The sequence below is a fragment of the Prorops nasuta genome, unplaced genomic scaffold (assembly GCF_024137725.1).
Source record: "Prorops nasuta isolate Cenicafe-Biocafe unplaced genomic scaffold, Cenicafe_Pnas_1.2 PNAS00032, whole genome shotgun sequence".
Taxonomy (NCBI): Eukaryota; Metazoa; Arthropoda; class Insecta; order Hymenoptera; family Bethylidae; genus Prorops; species Prorops nasuta.
In genome coordinates this window covers 847,846-873,113 of record NW_027116829.1, presented here as the reverse complement: position 1 = coordinate 873,113, position 25,268 = coordinate 847,846, and the positions used below count along the sequence as shown (strand labels likewise).

Genomic DNA, 25,268 nt, shown 5'->3' with positions numbered 1-25,268 from the left:
GTAATTAAAAAACCAACTTCTGCTCATTACTCGGATTAATTTATTTAGGATTATGGAGCCATGAAACATTTGATTTTTTTTTATAAAAATGTCTTATATAATTTATAATATAACGTATGTTATATTTTATAACAATAAATGAAGTAACGAATGTGTAAAATTGGTATTTTCATTAAAAATGATTAGTGTTTTTTTTTTGTTTTTTAAAAGAGATAAAGTTATCGATTGATTTTTTGTAAACGTAAACGTCATTTTAGTCTTATAAGAGAGACATTAGTTCTTATTTTGATGTTCATATTATATTTAACGTAGTGGTGATGACGAGCCACTTATCCATGGTTCATCGATTTGTAGTATGTGATTTTTGTTAATCTGTGAAAAAACTTCCCACGTTTTCTAGTGTTTTTAATTAAACACACGATATTTTATAATTTGAACGTGTTATACATCTATTATACATTTTTAGGATATTCCATTTTAATTAAAAATAAGTATATTTCAAAAGAATAATTCTCAAAAATTATGTATAGTCGTTTTAAATGTTGGCTTAGCAACTTTTTTTCATAAAGCTGAACATTTTTCATTGATTAGCTCTTTAATTTCGCAATATGCACATGTAAAAAGAAAACAAATTGCACATTTAAGACTATTTCTTAATATTGAGCGTCCTATCTTATTTACACTATTTATAGAATAACAGATTGTTCATAATTTCTTGTGACAAAATTATGCATTGGTTCTACACTTTTTAACAATAATAATATTTGATTTTGATTGCAAAACAGATTTTTTAAAACAGATACATTTCATTTCAGTGAATTAACGATTTATAGAAAAAAAAAACCGTATAAACTACAGAAAATAGAATTATTATACACTACGAAAAGACTAGACTCTAAAAAAGCGGTTGTTCTCCTTTCAATAACATAATGTATATAGATACAGATACAACATTTTTATGGACTGTCATAAAAATTTACCAGCCATGTATTAACCAATTAAAAATAAAAGCTGTGTTATTACACTTTACAGGACATTATGGATAAAAGTGTAGAGAGGAAATATTATAGAGACATAGACCTATTTCAACATAACAATGATTATATTAATTAATATTGCATTTTAATTTAAAAACTAAGAAAATTAAATTAAGTCGATAAGAGGAATGCACTGGAAAAAATGCAAAAATATGGCCAATAACTGCCTAAAGCTGATCAATGGAAAATTCAAATATGTTGAAGTAGCTGTGCTTACAATTTCTGCCAAATTAATGCTATAGCTTATATGCGCAAAGTAGAAACTGAAGCTATTTTCAAGCCCCATAATCTTTGGCTACTTTAGTTATATTTATTTAAATAATTGAAGATAATAGTATTTTACAGCTCATGTTAGAATATAGGATAAAATTGTTTAAAACGTGTAGTTGTTCTTTACATCATGTTTTGTCCATTTTGGGGGGCATATTGCGTTTGTTGATTAACCGGTAGACCAGCTGCTCCTGGAGGTCCATAATGTCCAGGCAGAGGTGCTGCTTGGGGTGGATATCTACTATGTAAGACATAAAACGCATAAACGAATCTGATATTTCTATTTCACGGATGAAATTGAATAAGCTTTTCTGCACTACTAATGATCAATTTCCCTGTAACAAAAAGGTTGAAATTACCCTTGAGGCTGATACGAAAGGCTACTAGCCTGATCAGGTACGGGTGGACCAGACGGATGTCCCGGTTGTTGATGAGGGCCGGGTTGCATATGAAAGTGCGGTGTTATTCCCATATTTTGCATATGAGGAAGAGATGCGTATTCCTCGTTTGGCATACTTGTACCATAATGCCCTGATGGTAAGCTAGGAAGTCCATATGGTGGTTGTTGATGGGGTGGTAACATTCCGTATAGCTATTTAAGATAATAATGCTTATTTAACGAAGTTAATAAATTTATGAAATATTTATACATAAAAAAAGTATTTAGCACAGTAGATTCCTTTACAAATAATTCTTACGTGTGGCTGATGTGGATTGGCCGGATTTTGATACGAAGGCATCATCTTACGTATATTGTAATTAGGTAGTGCCGGAGGTGGTTCTCTCATCAATGTGTGATATAGATTACAAGCATCCACTAAATCTGAACTTAACTGTGTCAACTGCGCGTGTCGTCTATCCACTTTTTCTAAAGCAGCATCTATCAGTGGACTCATTCCCGTTACTTGTTCTGAGAATGGAGCAACATTCACAGTTCAGTTTTATAGTTAAAACAAAAAGTTTAGACTCATTTTGTTTTTATTTATACCTTCCAAATGAAGCATTTCTTGAGGATCGGAACTGTCACATTGGGGATCAGCTTCATGCAATAAATGTAAAAGTCTATCTATTTTCCTCTCATCAATTTCAACTTCAACCACCTCAGGCTCCCTTCTCACAGTTTTCACTTCGACCTCATCCGCAAATTGTACTAATTTTTTATTACCAATTTCCAGCTCTGAAAAACAGATAGAATGAGGCAAGAGCATTGGTTTCTTATATTATGGAAACCTTGGAATCTTACTAGTAAATTGTTCAGGCTCAACAGACAAATCAAGAGTAACAAAACTAGAAGGAAATAATCCTTCCCCTCTGTGATTGCTGCCCTTCCACCAATTAGGATTCGAATCGTCTAATATTTGAACTAAAACATTTAACATTAATATATTTTCAGCAATTTAAGAAATTTTAATTTATAAATATCATTTAAAGAGTAGCATCTAACTTATTTCCCCTGCTAAAAATGTTAGTTCATTGTCCTCCGCCGCTTCAAAATCGTAGAGAGCCCGTGCTTTTTTCGCCTCTGCCACTGCGGTAGTGCTATTGACGAGAACGGAACTGACACTCGGATATAAACTGCTATTTTTCTTAGAGGCTGGAGAGCTTTGAGACGATGCGGCTTGGCTTTGCGATTTAGTCTCTTTTAATGACAATTCAATAGCTAGAAAATCAATTAATAATATTAAACAATGAACTGATGGGTTTCTTCCAGAAACACATATCCAATTTCTGTTCAAAAGAAAATTACCTTTGGCAATATCTTCTTCTTCTTGCGAGCTTGAAACAATATTTGGATCTTTACTTAAGACAGTACGTTTAGGTTGCTGTAATAAAAACATATGTAATTATAATTATTATTAATGAATATAGTGCAATACAATAATAGAAATGGATAATTCTAATCTAAATGTTGCAAGATAAGTTGAAAGCCATGAGCACATGGTAAAATGTATTAATACATTAACATAAAGAACCCCTCCATGTACACACATAAACACTTAATATACATGCAATGTGTAAAATAAATTAAGCCATTATCATAAATGATACCATGACTCACCGTCTCTGAAGCCGAAAAGAAATCAACACCTTCGCTTTTCAATTTATTATACAGGCTTGGAATTAAATTTAATTCTCTATCAGTTTTAAAGTCACCCTCTGCCCACTTTTTCAAAAGAGCTCTCATTTTTTCAGAGATTTTTGACTGAGGATGAATAATTAACTTTCTTAATTCAGTTTCAAATTCTCTTGATGCAATTTCCAAATGAAACGGTTTACCACAATTACTGGAACAAGCATCTAATAGCTGTAAATCAAATATATAATGTTATCAATACACACATCTATTAAGAAAATGAATATATTTATAATGAATTTTTCAACTAACTGTTATGGCTTGTATTACAATATGAGGATCTTGACAGTTCAACCTCTTGACAATAGATTTTAAACAGTCTTTCGCATGTTGTGAGGAATGATCTACTTTATCACAAATTTCCATTATTTGTCCCCAATCTTCGCTTGTGTTATTTTCATTTGTTGCTTTTTCTGATGAGATAAAAAATTATATATATATATATATATATACACTTACATAGAAGCTACTCTTTCTTGGCAAATACTTGTAAATGTATTGTGGATATTCCTTCTTTCTTATTAAAAAAACATTAAAAGAGTAAAAGAATTATGAAATATTTCAGATGAAATTTATCGTTACACGAATTGTCAGAGTGAAAAAAATAATGAGTTAATTACAGGTCAAACGTCAACAACTGTCTAAATTAAATGACTAATAAGGAAATTTATTCATTCAGAAGGCAGTAAATTTCGGAAATTGATGATTCAAGGTTCTCGAAATAGATATAGTTTTACATAAATGATTGAATAAATAATTAGTGGACATTTAATAATTAAAAAAAATATTGCGAAAAAGAGTAACTTATTAAATTATATCTTACCGACGTCAGCATCGAAATGCGAGGCAGTTGGAAAGATACCCATCTTTCTTCTACTGAAAAATTAAATAAACGCTCACAACGACGAATCAGTACGAAATGATGTGCATTCAGCTGATATTTATTTACAAATACAGCATTGGGGATTGGATGACTAATAACAATCTAATCTACCATTTTCAGTTGCAGCATTTTCCTTCGAGCAAGTTCGATAGTTCGATTGCCCTAATTTCGATTTCGATTATTCGATTTCGTCCAGTTTGAGTTTTTGACTACATCGAAATGAACGATTATCGATATACTACAATCGACAGTTTTCGCGGTACGCGTGCGCGCGCAAATTTAAAATGCGCAGCTCTATTGTCAATTTTTATTTATTAATAATATTCCATTATGTTTATTATAATTTCTATACTGACGAATGATTCTTTGCTATAATATTGTTAATATGGTAATAACACAATTTCAGGATCTTATAAAAAATAAAATAAAGGTATAAGAAAGAACAAAATAAAAATATACATACAAACAATAACTGGAAAAAAAAGATTTCACTAATTAATTAGTATATTTTGATCGAAAAAAGAAAAAAAAATTTATTTTAAAAATATCTCTGAAAGAACAATATTGTCGCTGTCGGTAACTATGATCCCTATATGCAAGCGAAAATAAATAATAATTATACCTTGTATATATGATTGAAAGTTTCCGCGATTAAACACGCGCAAATAATCAAAACGTCAGCAATACCAACAACAAAGTTAGATACAGCACAATAATAAATAATATCCAATAACTATTTGTTTATTAATAATATTTAATTAAGTTTATTATGATTACTGTTCCGACAATTATTTTTTGCCAAAGTAATATTAACGAAGTGGTAATAAAACAATTTTATACTATTTAGAAAAACAAAGATATTTCTTAAATGTAAAATCATAAAAGATGAATGATTTTTGCTGAAAATGTATAATTGCAGGTTTTGTTGCGGCGTGTCGAGCAAATGAAGCAAACCGCATATAAGAAATGATCAGAATAAGAAAAGAAAACTAGAGGAAAAAAAATTGTGGGCTTGTCAGCAATTTCATGTACTATATAAAGCCATGACGAAAACCGCACTTAAAATTCTCGTGCTATTATATCCATTGGACAGCCTAAAATTGCCATGATCTCCACGAATTGTTCTCCGAAAAATTGTTTCTCGAATTTTGCGCAATAATTTTTCTCCTACCATATAAAAGGCATCGTTTTACTTTTTTTATGATAGTTTGTCGCACCCGCCACCGCCAATTTATACACTTTGATCTCCTACTACTTATATTAGCGCTCTTCCTGATTTTTTTCTCAGAACAATCGTCCTTAGAAATTCTTCTGCAAAAATGTCCATAGATTGCGCATTAGACATTATCTCGAATTTAAAAGTAAACGGTATATATAAAATAACTACTGTATAGATATACATATTTTTCCGCAAATAATTTTTATTGCACTATATATATATACAATTATTAATATTTTTTCGTAGTGAAGGTTCCGTCTCTATTTTATAATCAGCAGCAGCAAAGCCGAGATTACTTTCTTCTCAGGTGATAAAACGTTAGCTGCAGGTTTGAATGCGATGGCGATACAGTTAATTAGTCGCGAAATTATCTAGTAAATTACGATCGAGCAGTTAGGAAGTGAAAAAGGAGCGTTAAAGTCGGCCAAAAGGCTTCGTAAAAAGTGAAATGAGAATGGACACTTGTTTATCGTTATGTTATAGCAATAAAACGATGCTTTCATCATCGCGTTAAAGGATATATCCTTGAAGATCGGTATCTAAATATTATCTTTTCATTTCCACGCATTTCTGGAGCAGGTATGAGCAACGCATAATTGTGCAGGCATTTCCGTTACCTTTTTTATTCATCAGGAGAAACTGCGCTGCTCTGTGATGGGATTCGCGCGAACACCAGGTGGAATTCCCATGAAATGGGAATGTCCCGAGTGGCGTACAATATACTATATATATATAGACATACACACACGCAGGGTCCGTCAGTTATAACGACCCGGAGCATGGAAGCAAACAGACGCTAATCTCCGTTAACTATCATAGTTATCAAAATTGTTCAAAAGACCCTTTCGAAGGCAATCGCATTAAAACTTTTTCATATACCAAATTTTACGTGTACGTGTGTGTATACATATGTAGTATATATACATATACTTTACGCGCTTCTTCGCAGCAGTATTCACGCGTTATTTAACGAGACATCCGCGTGGGGTCGTTTCATAAATGGAACCATCAAGACGATCGATGGCTCGGTAGACCGTGCAGGTTCCGCTTCTCCCAAGAATCTTCTTGTCACTTTCGCTATGCTGTAATTATCTCCTAACTTACCTTTTACGTTCTCATTGAAAATCTGTGTATATATGCTGCTGATAGAGTGTAGGCAGTATATATGTATATATATATATATATATATATATGTACATACACACACACACGAAAAGAAGGAAGCAACGAACGAACGTAACAGTTCAGACCCCCCTCTGTCCTTTCTTCTGCAATCTGCAAACTGCAATCTGCAATCTGCAATCTGCAATCTGCATTCACCCCCCTCCCCCCACCCTCCCACCTCATCGCCAACAGAAAGTAAAACTCACGAACGGTCTACCGATCCACACAGTTCCGAATGCGATCTCGGAGAACGTCGTCTCCTTACAATCCTCTCGCGCTCGCTGCAGTCTCGATGTTACGGATCAATATCCGGTCCCCGCGCAATTTTTTCAACAATCTCATATGATTTGGAGAAACATGAGAAAGTGCAATCTTGTGTCTTTGGTTTACGTAGCCTGGGCTACCACTGCCACTATTTTCAATCCCGCAAGAGCGGAAGCCGAGGCTGTGCTTGGAATCCTCTCACCCCAAGTAAGTCCCGGAATAAATCAAGCAAATCACTCACAATTAGTCTCACCGAAGTAAAAGTGAACGCTTTAACGCCTTCGACAGGTTTTCTGCGTTTGTTTGATCGTGCAATTATTCGCTTGACGAATAACGGGGGGAAGCTTATTCTGGATCGGTCTACCTCGCGCGATTTCACCGCGCCAGGGTTTTGCTAATATGTAAGCTATTATAGAGCAGCGTTTCATAAAATGACTGGCAGCGTGACGCAATAAAATTGTCAAATTGGATCGCTTTTAGTCAGCAATTTTCTGTAATTGCTGCAGCAGCGTCCCTCTTTAATCTTTGCTTTTCGAGAGCAAAGTTTTCCATTAAGAGGCTTTATGGGAAAGGGATCGCGCGCCAGATAAGAGAAAGAGAGAGGCTAGAAAAAGAGGGTCAAAAGTCACAGTGCCACTTTCATGAACGTTTTACCTATATAGTATACTTATAAGAGAAGCTCCTTTTTCTACTGATTGCGAGCAACGGTGAAAGGGTATACCTGCTAGGAGCACAAAGATAAGTATGTGTATATCTGTGTATGTACATACGACGTAGAAAGGATCTCCTCCCTATTCAAGCGTCTACTATATGTACAGTTACGTCAACGTCCAACGTACGCCGCTCGTACCTTTCATTAACCATAATTAACCCAGGAAGACCGCACGCATATTTTCCCTCGTGCACGCGGCCTCTTATCGCGTAAGCACTCTGACCAGCTCAAATCGCGCGGCTGATAAAGAAGGATTATATATATATATATATATATGTATGTACTACTGTGCACAGACAAAGTTCGCGCAACGCTCCTGTGAATCGGTTTCGAGTCAAAGTTTCACGCGCGTAATTACGCGAATGAATATGAGGAGTTACTGCCTTGTGTTGTAACGATCTCGAGGCACGCGTTACAAATTACGAGAAAATTTCAGGATTAAATTCTTCTAATGATGAAATTTCCTAGTCCTGGCTGTATAATGATCCATTTGTTTGATTTATATATTTATAAATATATAGACAGTTGATTTTTTCGTGGTGCCTTATATTAATTTGTTAACGTTAATCCATCTTGTATTTTAAATTATTGTCGTTTAACGAGATAGTAACTGGGGTCAGGTTCGATTCTCAGGAAGCAAGGTGAGATCACGAGAGGAAGGATGGGGACAATGGGTGAAGGTGAAGGATGATCTCTCTCTCTCTTACTTTCTCTTGCAATTTCACGCCACTCTCCATCCTCCTTCAAGGGAATAAAACCATTTCCTTTTGAGAAATTCTACGTTAAATTGATTTTATCGTACCCTCTCTTCTCTTTTTTAATTGGATCAGTAGTATATGTATATATACAAGGAACTATTTTGTATACAGACGTGGTCCTAATACGTCCTAGTTTATCCTCGAGATGATGTCTCATGCGCTGATTGGTAAAAGCTAAGATGAAACGTCCAGGCGGCCAAGAAACCGACTAATTAAATCAAATTGCTGGCCGTGCGAGATGAAAGTTTCTTCTTCTCCAACGATAATCTTCATTGTGTGCTAAGCACAATTTTCCCTTTTTATCATTTTTCTAACTTTTGGTAATGCTACTTTGATTAATTATATCCATGTGGAAAATTAAACATTGGAATTTGTCCAAAGAAGATGTATTTTTTAATCAATGCATCGCACCACAAGAGAAATTTCCTTGTGCAGTGATTATCCTATAAAGGGTCCACTTTCCATTTTACTTTTAAAGTTTCTTTTCCAATGATAACCTTCATTATCTGCAATGAAAAATTTTCCTTATTGTCATTTTACTAAGTTTAGAAAGGCTACTTTGATGTATTATATTAATGATAAAAAAATGTGCATTGGAATTTGTCGGAAGATGCATTTTTCTACCAATGGATCGCATCGAGAGAAATTTCCTCGTACAGGGGTTATCCGAAAGGGTCCACTTTCCGTTTCACCGCGCGCAGTGACGGTGCGCGGGCATTGAACGTGAAACTGCCAGTTCCATCTTCTTCCTGTTTGCCCCGAGCAACCAGCGAAGCCGCAACAGCATGCATTCGAATTCCCGAATTATTCACTACGAGAACATTCTAGGACAAAGAAAGAGATTTTCAGGTTTTAAACTCGCTCTTCCAACGGTGAAATTCGCCCAATTCATCAGACAATTTTACATTTAAATTCTGACCTTTTTATAATTTTACAACGAAATTCACTGTATAATATTAAAAAACACTTTGGCTCGCTCTCTCTTTTCTTGACAGGCACATTAAAAATATTAAAGATCGAACACAGTGTGTTTTGGTGATTCGGGAACGAGGTGAGAAAATTAGTTGATCGTCCGAGTGTTAATTTGTAAGAAAAGTAACACTTAAAACTTGATGACGTAATGAAGAAAGTTGAAAGTTCATCCATCGAGAAATCTCTTGGCAGAAGAGTGAGACCGGTTTGAAATGTTTGAATTGCCAATGTCAGATGTCGAACGTCCTATGTACAGGTATACAGTAGCTTCATTCCAGAGACAGAACCTAAATATAAACATAAAGATATATATAATATACACGAGACATACAGTTCCCACGATAAGTCTTTGGCAAAAGCACATAAAAAACAAAATAATCTTTATGGTGGTTATTTGATCGAGGTAGACGACCAACCATCCGTAACGGGTATACACTCTATATATATATATATATATATATATATACATAAGCTCGGACAGATTCTCCGTTCGTGAAAGTGAGAGGAACTTATATATTCGAAACCGAAGCAATAAGTGCACTACCAGTCTTATACCAGAATCCCAATAACTCTTCTTTCGTAATACACTTTCAGTACGAAAATCGTCAATCGATAGATCCAAGACCTCGTCTATCAGCTTCTCAACAAGCTCAGATTCTCAGCGATGTTCAGCAACACCAGCAGCTACTATTACCAGCATTCGCAGCTAATACACCTTATTCATCCCTAGCCAAGTACAAAGTGGACAGAAGCAAACAACAGCAACAACAACAACAACAGAATCGATATCATCCCATCACCAGCAATCAGTACCAAAACACGCCACCAGGTGCAGCTGCATCCGGACGATTCGAGAACCTAGCCTCTCATGACTTGAATCAGCCTTTTTTCACCAACGAACAATCCCTCCAATTACAAACTTACCTAGAGAAACAAAGAGAACTAGAATTACTCCATAAACAAAGACAACAATTATTACTGGAGCAACAAGAACTCCGAAGACAACAGGAAGTCCTCAGATTACAACAGCTTCAAGCACTAACTTCCACCACTTTATCACCGCTGATAATCAGCACTGCGTCCTTATCCTCTACTCCAATTCCAACTTCTACCGCAGCTCCAACCCCAACTTCAGTGGCAACCGAGCTTTTCCTTAAAGCAATCGCCAATCACGAGAGAAAGTTCTCATCTAGCACAACTACTGAGAGACCGGTGCAAAAATTGCAGGAGCCAATTCCAGATCACTTACTAAGTTTCATAGGTAATCGTAATACTGCACCGACTAAGGCTAGAACGAGTGGAGAACCTGAAACCTCCCGAGATCTTTTGTTGAAGCAGTTGAAGATAGCTCTAGCCCAATCAGGTGACAACGAGGGTACCAGGAACGTTACCACGAGAGATTTGATTCTGCCCAATGGTAAAAAGCTTCAAGTCATTCATGCACCAGCTGGTCTCGCTTCCATCGGAGCCAGGTCAAAGATCTCTACTACTACGACTACCATAAAACCACCGAAAGCCATCTTGGATGAGCTTACGAAGGGTGTACTGCCTCCTGGTGCAGATTTTGAGGTTATCCGACAGAAGAGCGATGGAAATCTGGAGGAGGTTGGAAAGCAGAGTTTACCAGCTAAGAAGGTAACGTTTGTTGTTTTGGAGGAACAGGCTGATGGAAGTTACAAGGTTCAAGGGGTCAAAGGTAACGTTGACAAGGAGACCAGTGATGTAGATTCGATTGTCGAGAGAATCAAGAAGGGGGAGTTAAAGCTTCCACCTAGTTCCAGAAGCCCTCCGACTCCTACACCCACACCTCGTCACGAATCCAATGGTGAAACTGGATCGGTATCCACCAGGATCGTCCCCACTACTTCTAAAATCACTCAAGGGTAGATATTAGATGTAATTATATAGAATTATAATAATTGATATATCTCACTGCTGAAGATTTTCGTTTCAGAAAGTCGAACAGTGATGTTTTTCGAGTGACGACCTCGCCAAATTTAGTCTCGTCGACTGACAAGTACGCCACGTCAGCTTCAAGCTTTTCCGGCCATTTTTACAACAGTATTGGCACTCTCAGCACAACTCCAAGGACAGTTTCGTCAGGATCAACTAGGAGTCAAAGCCAATTTGTTCCAACCATCGTACCTGTTAGCAGCAGTGAGAAGCCTAAAAGTGGATTTTCTTACGCTCCAACCGACAACAGGGTTTTTGATGAATACGAAAAAACGACCGTTAGATCGAATCTTGATAGCGATAAAGAGAATATCGAACCAACCTTTCATCAGGATAGCTTAACTTCTCTGCTGAGAAGGGAAGGACTTTTTGCAATGGCTAAATATCTCAGGCAATCCGGGCTAGATACCGTGCTCAATGAAACTGGTGAGTTTGAAACAACGTTCGACGTCTCTAACGAGCAATCAACGCGTTGCTTGACTAGAGTGTTAGTTGCGCAAACCAGCAATAGCGATGCGTGAGAACATTTTTCCGTGTAATGTCACACGGCCGAGAATGGATGAAGAAATTTTATTCTTTTTATAATTATAGAGAAAGAAGCTTTTGTATCACGCTTAATTACGTTTCAGGCCCTTACACGATTTTCGTGCCCACCGACAAGGCATTTAGAACTCTACTGGTACAGTTGGGTGGTCCGGAAAAAGCTGAACAAAAGTTCAAGGACAATCCAAGACTTTTGAGTGGTGTAAGTGTGATGTAATGTTGATAGATAATTGTTCAATTTGTGTAAATACTTTATGTTCAAGAGGATTGTTCATAGTTGTTGTAAAACTTTCTTCCAGCTTCTTTTGCATCATGTAATTCCTGGTGCGTTCAGAATCGATAGCTTACAGGATGAAATGACCGGTGTGAGTCTGGCAGGTACGCAATTGCGGGTTAATGAATACGCCATGCATGATCACGAGTGGAACGATGTGAAGGTATATAATGCAATAGTTAAAGATGAATTGAGTAGATCACATTGAGGATATAATTAATTCTTGGTTTTGTTATTAGGTTACTACCATAAATGGTGCTAGGGTAGCACCGAACAAACGTGACGTTGAGATTCCTCAAGGAATTGCTCATGCGGTTGACAGGGTGATGTTCCCACTTCCTGTTGGAGATTTGGTACAAACACTTCAAGCTGACAGGGAAAGAAGATTTAGCACTTTTATGAAAATGTTACACGCTTCCGGATTGGAAGATACATTAGCAGGCTAGTAACTGGAACGACAGATTTATTCTTTTTCTCACGTTGAAGTGTCGAATTTGCTAAATAGTATACTTGCATGTTCAGGTCCGAAGACTTTTACAATTTTTGCGCCGACCGATACAGCTTTTGCAAATGCAGCCAGCAAACAGGGAGGACCGATCTGGAGCGAAGTAGATGGAGCAGAGGCAGCAAAAGCTATCATCTCCAAACACGTCGTCCCTACAACATTGTACACTGCTGGTATGAGGTACTACATACAGAAGGACAGTCTTCGGCCGCAGGCACCATTGCATATTCATAAAAATGGAGGTGAGATTCTTGTATAGCTTATTAATATCTTTAAATTAATCTATTCATTGTTCATCTTAGTCTTTTTAAGATTTTTCCACTTCAATACATTCATTGATGTTACAATCTGATCACGCGTAATCAGCAGAAAAGTAAAAAAATCGACGATTATCTTTGTAACATTGACGCGTTGCAAAATACCTTGGCAGGAAAATAAGAAGTCGCATAAAATTTGTAGGAATTATCTATGAAGAGATTCCAGTAACCTAGTTGCTCCATGAGTTTTCACTCAAAGACGGCTGCTCAAACAGCGCTCCCTTTTTCACGACGTTCCACTCTCATTAGTATAATTTAAAATAGTTATACATTGTACACGCGCGCGCGCCTTTATATATCATTTATAAAACTACCTTATAATCTTTTGAAAAATTCAAATTTTCTGCAGAAGGCTAAAGTAGTTCCAAAATCCACGTTTTAAAGTGCAATCAGAAATCACATTGCTAGAATAATTATAAATGTTATTTTTTTGTATTCGTCATGTTTCCTTTGCTTTTATTTTCAGGGCGAGTAAGAGTTAACGAGGCCCATGTAATTACGCACAATGTGCCAGCTACGAATGGTGTTCTGCATGCTATTGATGGTGTTCTTTAACTTTTAAACATAATACATTAAACATATTAACAAAGTTACAAGTCTTTAAGCCATATCAAATATATATTTGGCGCGACTTAAATCCTACAAAAAACTGCTAATCTCAAATTGAACATTTTTGTAAATATAAAAGGCTGCTCCTGAATGAACAATATATTTCATTAAAACTTTTCATGAAGTTATTAATGTAATGAAACGTGGCATATTTTCTTTTCTTCAGATAATTTAATTAATTGTTTTTTGCTAAATGATTACATACACACAAGCAATCACTGAAATTAGTACGTTTTACATTATTAAGTTTTTCTACTGGCAATTTAAGCAGTCTTATATATTTACCTGAGTACCTTCATTAGAACAATTTGAGTTTTGTACGGCACGAAATGCCATAGGTGTCGCGAAATATTATTCGGGTAATATAAGGACGAGACCATCTTTATATTTAAATATAATATATTCGTGCATACAACACCTTCTAATTTATAAATAAGAGATTATCGTGTAAAACAATTGGTATGTATAGAATTATAACGACCACTAGTATTATTATATGTATTATTTTATAAATAAATGTACAGAAACTTTTTTCATGAAATATTTTATTCTTCTATCAAGATTGCACGCATTCCTCTTTGAATTTTCAGACATTTTTAAAATCATAAAATATTCAAAATAGTTTGTATTATGTATGTCTAATAAATGTATATGAATAATGTATAAAGCAATATATAAATACCAATAAAAATCTTTTATATACGATCAGCCTCTTAGTTAATCGTACATATAAATATTATAACAATTATATGATTTCCAATAAAAACACAAGTTTAAGTAAAATGTAAGCCCTTATTAAGGTAGTGTAATTAATTATACAATTTGCAATAAAATTCCTCCAAATGCCTGCTTCTATTCTTTTAAAATTTTAGTAGTAGTTCATAGCTTTGTATAAATAATACTGTATTCGCATAATTTGAATAATATTTACAACATAATTATTATTATTGAATTATGAAATCATTATATGGTATCCTCCAAGAGGTACCGGGATCGTCTTCATTTTATCTCGATTTCCAAAAAAAGGTTTAACTATATTATATTTAAGGCTACAATTTTGCTAGTGTCCGCAAATTTAACGTTAACATTGATTTTCAAAGTCTTCAGTTTAACGATATATTGATATATAGTCTTTGCAAGAGCTTTAAAGTAGTTCAGAAACTAAAGGCGAAGGCGCGAAGGTCAAATTCAAAGACACCATTTGAAGGTAAATCATTATCTCATTACTTTTACCAGGACACTTACATAATACGCTCCTAACACATAAATTGCTCAATAAATTACAGATTTATATTAATTTCTTTTTAAGCATGTCAAATTAATAATTCGTTTTATATTTCTTTATCTCCACCATTATATGATGAATATTGGTTAACTGGGCTCGAGCATTTGCTGGTAAAATTTTGTGTAATCTATTATAATATTGTACTAATTGTGTCATTGCACGTTGCACTAAAGCCGCACCTAAAACTAAACTTGGAAAAGATCGTAAAACCTCTTGATTGATTTCTTCCAAAGCTTTTTTCCAATTGTTAGTAAATGACTGAACTAATGCTAACGCTTTGCCTTCTTGACGCTTAAGCTCATCGATTTGCCCTTTCTCAATGAAGCTTTCAGATTCTTTGAGTAATTGAATTATGCCACCAAAATGTGGGCTTAAGACCTCTTCAACATATTCTGAAGATCTAGCATTAAGCTGCTCTCGAAAACTTTCTGCTTCCTTTGAATGATCCCTTGTTCTTTCCTGTAAATATTTTAATAGACTATAGTAAATTTTCACATAAATAATATCAATTAACATATATGCAGAAAATAAAGCAATTAACCATTAACACGCCAAGAATTAGATCATAATTATTAATTAGAAAAACCAGTTGCTGAGTTCTGTTAGGAAATATAGCTGCCATCCTTAATAAGAAACACTGAACGGCTTCTCGCAATTCTGCTAGCAATTGTGTTGCTCCTTCACAAGGAAACCCTTCTGAAACGCTAACCATCGCAGCGCTAAATTCCGCATACCTGCGTGTAATCTAAAAATTAAATATTTTAATTATTTGTAATAAAAATTATGGCTGTTATTTAACTTATTTACATACATAATGAGGCCCTGTTTCCTTATTAAATTTTAAGGGATCACAGTCTTTTATACTTTGAATATTTAATTGGAATGCATATTCAAATCTGAAGAAAGAAAATCAAAATACAAAATATATTTTATAAATGACTATAAATTACGTTTCTTTTTTATTTATGATTACCTAGGCCAAATTACTGCATTCAAATTATCCCAATACTTATCTAGTGCTGGTACAGCCCTTTTATGACATGTTAACTGATATCTCATTACTAGATGTAGGCAAAGAAATAATGCAATAGTGTCATAGCAGTCATCTACAAATGATTGTAAATTTTTTAATATTAGAGCTAAAGTTTTCCCCATAACCTGGAAAACAAATTTAGGAACAATATTTTAGAAGTTTCTTTGAAATAAGTCAGTGTTTAAAATATATCTCTTACTTGATTAAAGATATCCATTGCTTGACTTCCACGAACTTTAAAGAACTCAGTTAAAAATAAATATTCTCGACAAGCATTGTCAACAAGAGCATATTGTTCACTTCTAAATAATGCTTCATAATGGTACTGAAAGAGCAATTGCTTCTTAATTTAAATTCAGATATAATTTATGATAATAAAAAAATAAATATTTACTCTTGTCTTAGATGCAGTATGAGGTACTATTATTGGTGCTTCCAACTGCGATGTTAATACTTCTCCTCTTGTTCCAATAGAAAATACTGTTCCTCTGTGTTTCAAAGTGGTTTTATGAAAAATTCCCCTTCCTGCAGTATCTTCTACTCCCATTAAATCTTCTTTAGATGCTCCTTCTTCATACTTGACCATCAATTTTATATATAGTAGTATGCAATTTTATTTTTAAACTTATAATAAATAACAAAATTTAATAATATTTATTAAATTACCTGTAGTTTAACTAATCTAGATGAATATGATTTAAAATATGAGTAATATATCTTACTCATTGTATCAACATATTCACCACATATTTCTTCTGCTACATTTCTTTCATTTGCCAAAATAAATTCAAAAAAGAATTTGTATTTTAGCATATTATTTTGTGGTACTTGATAGTTTGTCATTGGTTTTCTAAATTTATAAATCTGTTCTAACAAATAGGTCCTAATCTTTGCCATTGCTTTCACTTTTAATTTTTCCAAAATATCTTTTACATCCAAACAAGATTTTGCTTCTTTGAAGCTTTGTTCTTTTACAAAATTAATTTTATGATTCAAGGTTTGCAACTGAACTAAAAAGTCCTTTTCTGTTACTGGGCTATCCATAATCCCTCTAAAAATTTTACAAATACAACACAACTCTTTATGATAAGCAATATATATTTCAAATATTAAGAGTTTCTTACGCTATTAAAGTTTCGGATACTGTCATGTCTTCGATAAACTGACTAAGAGGAAAACGAATAATTTGTCTGTTAGACAATTGTTGACTCATTTGAACTGATTTACGCTGTAGATTTAAAATTTCTGAACTGATGCTTCCTAAATCTATTTGAAAACTCATCAGCATAGATTCCATTTTCTAAAAGAATATAATGATTCCATTATTCTTTTTTAATAACAACTGATTTGGTCAACTGTTACTAAAAGACCTCGTACCAAAAAGCAATTTGTGTTATTCATAGAGATGATATTCAATAGGCATGTGTAGGCATGAAGAGTAAAAATAAACTGAATATGTTATTAATTTCTTTTTACCTCTTTCATGTATGGTCTACTGTGTGTCAAGCTTTATCTCTGTTAAAAGTTATGAATACCATCTGTATGAGTAACTTAATAATCCTGTTTAATTTTGAGAAAAAGAATGCAGGTTCTTATTTTAGGCCATTATTTAACATATGCCAAAATTGATTAAAATAATAAAATACTAACTTCTAAAATGTTATCACAAGCAGCAATTTGATTATGTAAACTGGCTATGTTTCGACTCTCCTTAATATAATCTTGAATGGATTTGTTTTCGACCTCCTTTAGCTCTTTCTCAATTTGTCTTGAGTATTGACGAAGGTCTGTACCACTTTTAAGAACCTCCTGAACAACATCATCTTTCAGATCTTGAGACAGCTGGCATTCGCTGTCATCGAAAATATCAGGTTTTGCTGACATTCTATTATCTTTATTTATTGCTTTTTAACAATGCATACATTAGTTAGTAATTAAACCCAGAGCCATTTCGAAAACATATGTCAAATATAAAACATGTAATAATAAAACAAAACTATCTAACCTAACCAACCACCAACAAATCGACTACCACTGTCAAGTTGTCAACATTTGTCAAAAATATGCCCCTCCCTTTAATTCCCATACTCTTCTAGTTTTATTCTGGTTACTCCATTCAAACTAGCAGAATCCTTCACTTCCGAGTTCCGATTCGCCAAAATTCGACTTTAACAAGTCAAGCGTAAGTCTATATCCATGTGAGCTCAATAGGAATAAAAAAATAAGCTCCAATTCATATAGCTCATACAACAAAAATAAATTTAATATTTTATTTGGGGATTGAATTAATCTTGCTTTTATTAATCATTTTAACTTAATATTTTTTCTAAACATTTTGAGCTCTTTTACAAGGAATTCAATGATTTTTTTATGATATTGGCTGCAATACTGCCAATACTTGTGACCCTTGTGACCACTTGTGGCACTTGTTACTTTTTGTTAATTCAGAGGTCAGCACTGGTGAAAATTTGAAATTTAAGGTTTCGAATAAACCGTCAAAGTCGAGTAAGCCCACTGCCCACTGCGACCACTGCCACTAATGCCACTACGGAATCTGAATTTGCTAAACCGTGCTAAGTTACAAAAATCCAGCGAAACGTATAAAATAGAAAAATATAGTGCCAATTATTTGTATACTTAAAACTTTTAGTGCAAAGGTACATTTGAACATTTTGTAAATATTAATTAATATCAATTCGTACCGTAATCATCAATTGGATTGTATTGCGTTTAGTCGTTGTTTTGAAAAGACTTGATTAAATAAAGCGAAATATTATTTGACAATTGACATTTTTATTATTATTATTTGAATATTTGACAAATGCAATTTTATAGAGATAATAAGATTTTCTACGTTTACTATTATTATTTTCAGAATTGTTTTTTGAATAGTTTTTGTTGATACAATGGCTTCTGGCTTCGATTCTTTAAAACACATAACAAATGTTCCAGTGGAATATAGGGAACATGTACAGGATTATCTTTCTAAAATGGATCACCATGTTAGATCTCGAGCAGACAGGTAACAGAGATTAAATTAAAAGAGATGTACTGCTTTCTTGTTTAAAATTTATTTTATTTTTATTTTTCTATTTGTCCTTATTGCATATTTATCAAAGATATTTTGTACATGACCAGTGAAAATTAATAAAAATATATAATTTTAAAAATACTCAAAGATTTAATTGTTATTAAGGTATCAATGGTCATTAAAAGAGTTTGAAATAGGAGCTCCTTTAGGCAGAGGAAAGTTTGGTCGTGTCTACTTAGCTAGAGAAATAAGTACTAAGTACATGGTGGCTTTAAAAACATTGTACAAAGTAGAATTAATTAAAGGCCGTGTAGAGAAACAAGTATTAAGAGAAATTGAAATACAGACACATTTAAGGTATGGACATTATTTATAAATCTGTTTGAAGTAATTTAGTTTTGTCTTACTAATTTGTATATTATTTATTTTTAGACATCCTAATATATTACAACTTCTTACATATTTTTATGATGAAAAGAGAATATATCTGGTGTTAGAATTTGCAGCAGGTGGAGAACTATACAAACAGTTAAAGAATCAGCCAAATGAAAGATTCAGTGAACATTTGTAATCATTTTATATAAAAGCAATAATACTGACTTTCAGTTTAAAATGTCATTATTTATTGAATATTTCTGCTTGTAGATCAGCAAAATACACATATCAAGTAGCAGATGCACTGGATTATTGTCACAAGAATAATGTAATCCATAGAGATATCAAGCCAGAAAATCTATTACTAACTTTTGATGGTAATGTTAAATTGGCAGATTTTGGATGGTCAGTTCATGCACCATCATCAAAGTTAGTAGAATATGATTAAAACAGATAAATCTTTTATGATACAGTATAATATTAATCAGCATAACATAATCTCTTGTTGTATTCATAATTGCAGACGAAGCACTTTATGTGGGACTCTAGATTATTTACCTCCAGAAATGGTTAATGGGCAAACATATGATATTTATGTAGATCATTGGTGTTTAGGCATTTTGTGTTATGAATTTTTAGTAGGGAGACCCCCATTTCTTAGTGATAGCACTCAAGAAACTTATGCAAAAATTAAATCAGTTAATATTCACTGGCCAATACAAATTACCCATGGTGCTAAAGATTTAATATCAAAGGTATTTAATGAATTAATGCTTTCTAATGGACTAATAACAAATTGAATTGATAAAAATTCGCTTTATTATATTTCAGCTTATCAAGCGCAAAGGCTCGGAAAGAATTTCTTTACGGGCCGTAAAAAATCACTTTTGGATACTTGAGCACAAGGATAAGCCATAAAAATAAACGTGGTAGTTGTATATTTTTAATTAAATGTTGACATAATTAGTGTGTCATATTAACTTTTATAAAACGATGCTGTAAAGATTGATATGTACTATTAAAATATTTATATCATATTTAAAACAAAAAATGTGTATTAGTGTTGATCGAAAATTATTTTTAAGTAGGTTACTATGTTAATCAAAACTTTTTTAACATGATTAATGTTTATTCATATCGTCATAATAATACTAGTACTTTTTATGGCCATTCAAGAGCAATACCTGTAACATCTAAAGCAACAATATCCACTTCTGCATTAAGTAAGTCACAAACACTTGGTTTTGTTCTACCAAAGTCACCATGCACGAATTCTTTTACATATGTGCCAGCTTGAACTTTGACATCAAGTATAAAGTAATTAGGAATACAAACTGCATCTTTATCATGGAATAAAGACTTTATTTCTTTAGGCTCCATCCAACGTGAACGTATCTCGTGAATTATTCTTATCCGTGGTGTTAGTGGGCGCCTGTGTAAAACTCTGATTGGTGTTTTTTGTATAATTTCTATTTCTTTCAATTTATTTAAATTATCTAGCACAGACGGATCTTTTAAAGGGTCTCTGTAAATGCATAGCGCTCGATAAAATTTTGTTTTAGCATTTTCACCCTCCTTTAGTCTTTGTAAATCTGTTCTAAAACATAAGATAAATACAACAAATGTATTTATTATTAAAAAAAAAAAAATTTTGTGCTACCTGTCTAAAACTTTTAAATGTGATGTAATTTTTACTAAAGATGTGGTTTGATTGATAATAGTAACTAAATTAGCTAGTAATTCATCAGTTATATTTGATACTTTTGGATTAAGTAATTCAATTGCAAATGGTCTTCCATCATAAATGTTTCTTACATCTACATCTTCTCTTCCTGATGATAAGAATTTTATTGCTAAAATAAATTTTGTATATAAATGACATGTTATAATTTTATAAGAAACCATATTAACACTAATTTTTATTTTTATCAATCTTATCTCACATTGAGCTTTTAATGCTTTTACAATAGGGGCACACAAAAGATCTTGTACTGATGATTCCATTTTTCTTTCACCATTCACAAACCACGGTGTTTGGCTTAAGGAACGTGAAAATTTATTATACCTTCCTATAAAGTTTTTATCAGCTATTAGTTATTATTAAAATTTGGATCAATTGTTTCATTATAAGTAATTACCTCCTATAAAAATGCTGTTATGAGTGCACAGAATATCTTGCAGATCGACGCATTTTTCAGACTGCTTTGGAGGAACATCAAAACTATTTTCAAATTGTTCATTAGTTATTTTGGTCATTAATGTTTCCATACTTTTTCTACTAATTGTCTCTGAATTAGCATTTCGTTTTTGACAATATTTTCCATCTATCCTCTTCATTGTTTGATTATAATAGTTAAATCTAATATTTACAAAAAAAAAACAATAAAGTTGTTGAATCTTATAAATAATGGTATGTAGCCTAAATGAATACTGGTTACTTACAGCTGGCTATACTCCTCCTTTTCATGCAAGTACGAAAATATAATTTCAATTAATAATGGAGAAGCTGTTTGCATTAGTTTCTTAGTAGCATTTTCTAATGCTGTTGCAAAACTCCATTTCCAAATTTGTTTCACATTATATAGCTTATATTCAAGGCTGTTTAATGATATACTTGAAAGATTAAGTTCTTTACTTAAAGCTATAAGCATAGAGCGTTCTCTTAGGTGTATAGATATAGGTATAGTAAGAGCACATGTAAATGTTTTACTATCATAATTGGCAGAATCCAGTATGTTTTCAATCTATACAATAATACAAAAGTTATTGTCGTTTACTATCTAAATTAAGTAACTAATTTTCTTACTTTTTCTAATATGCTTTTTTGTGTTTCATTTTGAAGAATGCCCAAACACAAAACACAGTGTTGCTTAAAAATATATTCACAACCCGAATCAGGTTGTAGATATCCAAGCTAAAATCAACAATAATATTTATACCTATATATATATATATATATATTACATATAGTTAATTATATGTACAAAAATTTCTACATTTTTTACAGACAGTTCAGGATCATTATACGACTCTGGAGTTCTCACTCCAATGTAGCGTAGGCAACATCTGATACAACAATTTCTTTTTTTCAAAAAATTAAAAACATTCTCCTCTTCTTCTGGCGAAAATAGACTCATGTTAAGGTAGCTTAAATTTATGTTTTAGTTCCGTTATTTTATACTTTTGTAGATAAACTTCCTGGTATGTGTAAATTTTTCTGGTAGATCTAAAAATTCTAATTAAAATTAAATTATTAGAATCATATTTGTAAGTCTTTATAAAAAGGTTTCACGAGGATGTCATGCATGCTATAATTGTATTGATATTATGCATTGGTATTAATTTTTAACAAAATTCAAAATTCACCTAAAAAATTAGATTATACGGTTTCAGTTTTATTCTGGAGTTTTTCTATTTACCTACTTTTTTTCTAATAGCGAAGTATAGGAAATTCGTGTTATTTGACTATAGAACCCGTAATGGATGGAATTTTCAAGAGCGCTGATTGATCAATATTGTGTAGTGCCAACTTAAAATAGACCGTTACCATTGTTACCAATAGTTGAATACGAAAAGAGACCCATCCGCCATTTTGGTGTGTAGAAGTGTTTACATGCTAAAGCTAAATAGTAACATAGCAGAAAGAGATGTTAAAATGGTAGCATTCAGCAGAGACAAATGTTGAGGGAGCGGTGTATGTTATTGGCTATTACTCTTAGATCCTATAATTTTATGCAATAGAAGTAGAAGTTTAAAAAGAAATCTGGTAACGTTACTGAGCTGCTACCTCTGCTGAATGTTACCAATGAAGAAATGAGAAAAAGATGAGAGATTACTAAAGTATAAAAACGATGAATTATGATTGGATTATTCATCCAACAGTTTTCTAAATGGACCAATCAAATTAAGTTACTAAAGTATAATGACCGGCAGAAACGGCATCTTTCGATGCATTTAGGAACCGCATTAGAAAGTTCTCCAACACCAATTACTTAAGACGGAAAAGCAGAAGTTAATTAACAACATTTTAGATTAAAAATACTGAAAATAATAAAATTTAGTTTTTTTAATTAAAAATATACGTTAATTCGCGCTTTTTCATCTTGAACTACTAATGGTGAGGGGCTCTATAACGGGGTTCCTAAATGCATCGAGGGATGCTATTTCTGCCGGCATTGCCATTTGCCAGGTATGGCTTTTTCTAATGTTTCGATGCATTTAGGAACTGCTTTAAAAAGCACCAGCGCTCTTACTATGTAGTACTAAACTAATACGCGCGCCTATGTATAACTCATCCTCGCTTATCTCGTATATACACAATGGGAAATTAAATCATATGTAGCTCAGGCATCAGATAGTGTAGTAATGAATTAAATAATATAATTCAACCCGGGAAAGAAAACTATAGTATAATTAACGGGAATCCGTATACCGACATTACATAGCGAAAACTATTTCGCATGCAACGTCGTCATTTGTTGACGGATTGTAAAGTTATTACAGGTTTTTGGAAATGCCAGAAGCTTATCTACTAAGTTACGTTATGAAAATTAACAAAAAATGAAAAAAAATTTTTGTTTAAATAAATATATTAACTTTATTGAGAAACAACAATTAAATCGCAAAATCCCCCAACGTACTTTACTAGATAATGTTCATACGTTTCCAAAAAGTCCACAAAAATGCAAATCCGTCAACAAATGACGACGCTGCATGCGAAATAGTTTTCGCCCTGTAATGTCGGTATACGGATTCCCGTTAAGGTGTGGTGTGCTCTTGGCACTTCTACAAGATTCCCAAAGATCAGAAAATTAATTCGAATCATTTACTAATCGGAAGGGATCTTGTAGAAGTGAGCCCCCCCACCACGACAAGGTGGCACACCGTCGGGGAGGGAGGCGGCGCCGCCTCACCTGAAACAAAAAGAAAACAAAAATATACTTGAAAAAACGAGTATTCAACCCGAAATGTGGAAGGATTTTCAAAGAAAATATTTCCACATTTCAGATTCTAATTAGGAATTTCAAAGACAGACAAAGATACAAAATTAATAAAGCATGCTACAAAAAGTAAATGTATAGAGAAACTAACTAAATTGTTACTTCTTTCTAGCTGTTAATTGAAAAGCTTCCTCCTCTCGAGCGTGAATGTTAATTCACACAAAGGTCAACCAGATCATGACTGATACTCTCCTCAGTGACTAATTACCCTTACATTCTTTGTCCCTTGGTGTGGATCCGAGTTGTCACACGAAGAACTACTACGTCGAGGAAACGATTTACACATCAATAAAGATGGACCCCTATTAGGTGAACTTAATGAGCCAACGTCGAGAGTCCACAAGGACAAAGTAAGTAAGGGTTGATAGTCGCTGAAGGAGGATCAGCCCGAGCCAGTTGACACTCGAGAGTCCACTTCTCAATAAACACCTGTACTTGAATTAACAATGAATGAAAATAATAAGATTAAATTTATCTATCCTTGAAATTATTTAAATAAATGTGGACTTAAGTAAACGGACTGGTAATTAAGCCCCACTCGTTGACAGCCTTGTCCTACAAGAGTCCTTCCTAAAACATAAAATAAATTAAACAAGTATGAGATATAAAAAAATAAATTATTTGCCAGTACGTCCTCTCCCGATGATGTCCCGATTCCAAGTGAGGGTTTGACTTGGTCCAACCCAGGATGGCAATGGCGCATGATTAGTGTTGGATTTATATCGATATTGGGAAAATGCGGTCACTATCCATGGCTCTCTCCCGCTCCAACTGAAACAGAAAGAAAACAAAAATAAAATTGAAAAAACGAGTATTCAACCCGAAATGTGGAAGGATTTTCAAGGAAAATATTCCCACATTTCAGATTCTAATTGGGAATTTCAAGGACAGACAAAGATATAAATTAATGAAGCATGCTACAAAAAGTGA

At 33.4% G+C, this 25,268-nt stretch overlaps 5 protein-coding genes across 8 annotated transcripts; 2 read left to right on the top strand and 3 right to left on the bottom strand.

Moving 5' to 3' along the window:
- Positions 1-49: 49 nt before the first annotated feature.
- Positions 50-4,462, bottom strand: Stam (signal transducing adaptor molecule). Of its 2 annotated transcripts, none has more exons than XM_066742915.1 (10): positions 4,265-4,462; positions 3,694-3,854; positions 3,367-3,612; positions 3,055-3,130; positions 2,752-2,967; positions 2,551-2,670; positions 2,296-2,484; positions 2,006-2,217; positions 1,667-1,899; positions 50-1,548 (listed from the first exon to the last, which is right to left on the bottom strand). In XM_066742915.1, exons 1-10 carry the CDS (start codon positions 4,305-4,307, stop codon positions 1,431-1,433), a joined length of 1,614 nt encoding a protein of 537 aa, XP_066599012.1. In that variant the 5' UTR covers positions 4,308-4,462; the 3' UTR covers positions 50-1,430. The 2 variants fall into 2 exon arrangements, with proteins under 2 accessions (XP_066599012.1, XP_066599013.1); XM_066742916.1 differs by having other exon boundaries at positions 50-1,545.
- A 2,601-nt stretch (positions 4,463-7,063) lies between these two features.
- Positions 7,064-13,974, top strand: LOC136783110 (uncharacterized). The gene is made up of 8 exons (XM_066742969.1): positions 7,064-7,178; positions 10,008-11,296; positions 11,368-11,792; positions 11,996-12,111; positions 12,209-12,346; positions 12,423-12,624; positions 12,706-12,930; positions 13,472-13,974. The coding sequence occupies exons 1-8, from the start codon at positions 7,065-7,067 to the stop codon at positions 13,558-13,560; spliced, it is 2,598 nt and encodes an 865-aa protein (XP_066599066.1). The 5' UTR covers position 7,064; the 3' UTR covers positions 13,561-13,974.
- Positions 13,975-14,166: 192 nt separating this feature from the next.
- On the bottom strand, positions 14,167-17,990 carry Vps52 (vacuolar protein sorting 52). Its single transcript, XM_066742970.1, has 9 exons — positions 17,583-17,990; positions 17,057-17,232; positions 16,599-16,983; positions 16,327-16,509; positions 16,132-16,257; positions 15,873-16,057; positions 15,711-15,795; positions 15,441-15,644; positions 14,167-15,358 (listed from the first exon to the last, which is right to left on the bottom strand). The coding sequence occupies exons 1-9, from the start codon at positions 17,814-17,816 to the stop codon at positions 14,933-14,935; spliced, it is 2,004 nt and encodes a 667-aa protein (XP_066599067.1). The 5' UTR covers positions 17,817-17,990; the 3' UTR covers positions 14,167-14,932.
- Positions 17,991-18,449: 459 nt separating this feature from the next.
- Positions 18,450-20,307, top strand: aurB (aurora B). Its single transcript, XM_066742894.1, has 7 exons — positions 18,450-18,589; positions 18,808-18,954; positions 19,129-19,320; positions 19,396-19,530; positions 19,609-19,767; positions 19,862-20,093; positions 20,170-20,307. The coding sequence occupies exons 2-7, from the start codon at positions 18,839-18,841 to the stop codon at positions 20,254-20,256; spliced, it is 921 nt and encodes a 306-aa protein (XP_066598991.1). The 5' UTR covers positions 18,450-18,589; positions 18,808-18,838; the 3' UTR covers positions 20,257-20,307.
- A 184-nt stretch (positions 20,308-20,491) lies between these two features.
- Positions 20,492-22,884, bottom strand: Pus10 (Pseudouridine synthase 10). 3 transcript variants are annotated; one of them, XM_066742892.1, is made up of 8 exons: positions 22,762-22,884; positions 22,323-22,573; positions 22,145-22,252; positions 21,781-22,082; positions 21,477-21,697; positions 21,282-21,407; positions 20,999-21,191; positions 20,492-20,935 (listed from the first exon to the last, which is right to left on the bottom strand). In XM_066742892.1, exons 2-8 carry the CDS (start codon positions 22,473-22,475, stop codon positions 20,500-20,502), a joined length of 1,539 nt encoding a protein of 512 aa, XP_066598989.1. In that variant the 5' UTR covers positions 22,476-22,573; positions 22,762-22,884; the 3' UTR covers positions 20,492-20,499. The 3 variants fall into 3 exon arrangements, with proteins under 3 accessions (XP_066598989.1, XP_066598988.1, XP_066598990.1); XM_066742891.1 differs by having other exon boundaries at positions 22,705-22,822; XM_066742893.1 differs by having other exon boundaries at positions 22,335-22,573; positions 22,705-22,822.
- Positions 22,885-25,268: the final 2,384 nt, after the last annotated feature.

Bases quoted from the DNA above. Each gene is read 5' to 3' on its own strand.
- Stam (XM_066742915.1), bottom strand. From the start codon at position 4,307: ATGGGTATCTTTCCAACTGCCTCGCATTTCGATGCTGACGTCG. The intron at 3,613-3,693 runs GTTAGTTGAAAA...TTTGATTTACAG, and splicing joins TTGTAATACAAGCCATAACA to CTATTAGATGCTTGTTCCAG. The intron at 2,485-2,550 runs GTAAGATTCCAA...TCTGTTTTTCAG, and splicing joins TGAGCCTGAACAATTTACTA to AGCTGGAAATTGGTAATAAA.
- LOC136783110 (XM_066742969.1), top strand. From the start codon at position 7,065: ATGAGAAAGTGCAATCTTGTGTCTTTGGTTTACGTAGCCTGGGCTACC. The intron at 12,112-12,208 runs GTAAGTGTGATG...ACTTTCTTCCAG, and splicing joins ATCCAAGACTTTTGAGTGGT to CTTCTTTTGCATCATGTAAT. The intron at 12,931-13,471 runs GTGAGATTCTTG...TTTTATTTTCAG, and splicing joins GCATATTCATAAAAATGGAG to GGCGAGTAAGAGTTAACGAG.
- Vps52 (XM_066742970.1), bottom strand. From the start codon at position 17,816: ATGTCAGCAAAACCTGATATTTTCGATGACAGCGAATGCCAGCTGTCT. The intron at 16,510-16,598 runs GTAATTTAATAA...TTGATGGTCAAG, and splicing joins CTAGATTAGTTAAACTACAG to TATGAAGAAGGAGCATCTAA. The intron at 16,058-16,131 runs GTAAGAGATATA...TTTGTTTTCCAG, and splicing joins CAATGGATATCTTTAATCAA to GTTATGGGGAAAACTTTAGC.
- aurB (XM_066742894.1), top strand. From the start codon at position 18,839: ATGGCTTCTGGCTTCGATTCTTTAAAACACATAACAAATGTTCCAGTG. The intron at 19,321-19,395 runs GTATGGACATTA...ATTTATTTTTAG, and splicing joins GAAATACAGACACATTTAAG to ACATCCTAATATATTACAAC. The intron at 19,531-19,608 runs GTAATCATTTTA...TTCTGCTTGTAG, and splicing joins GAAAGATTCAGTGAACATTT to ATCAGCAAAATACACATATC.
- Pus10 (XM_066742892.1), bottom strand. From the start codon at position 22,475: ATGAGTCTATTTTCGCCAGAAGAAGAGGAGAATGTTTTTAATTTTTTG. The intron at 22,083-22,144 runs GTAAGAAAATTA...ATTATTGTATAG, and splicing joins AAAAAAGCATATTAGAAAAA to ATTGAAAACATACTGGATTC. The intron at 21,408-21,476 runs GTAATTACTTAT...AAAACTTTATAG, and splicing joins TAACAGCATTTTTATAGGAG to GAAGGTATAATAAATTTTCA.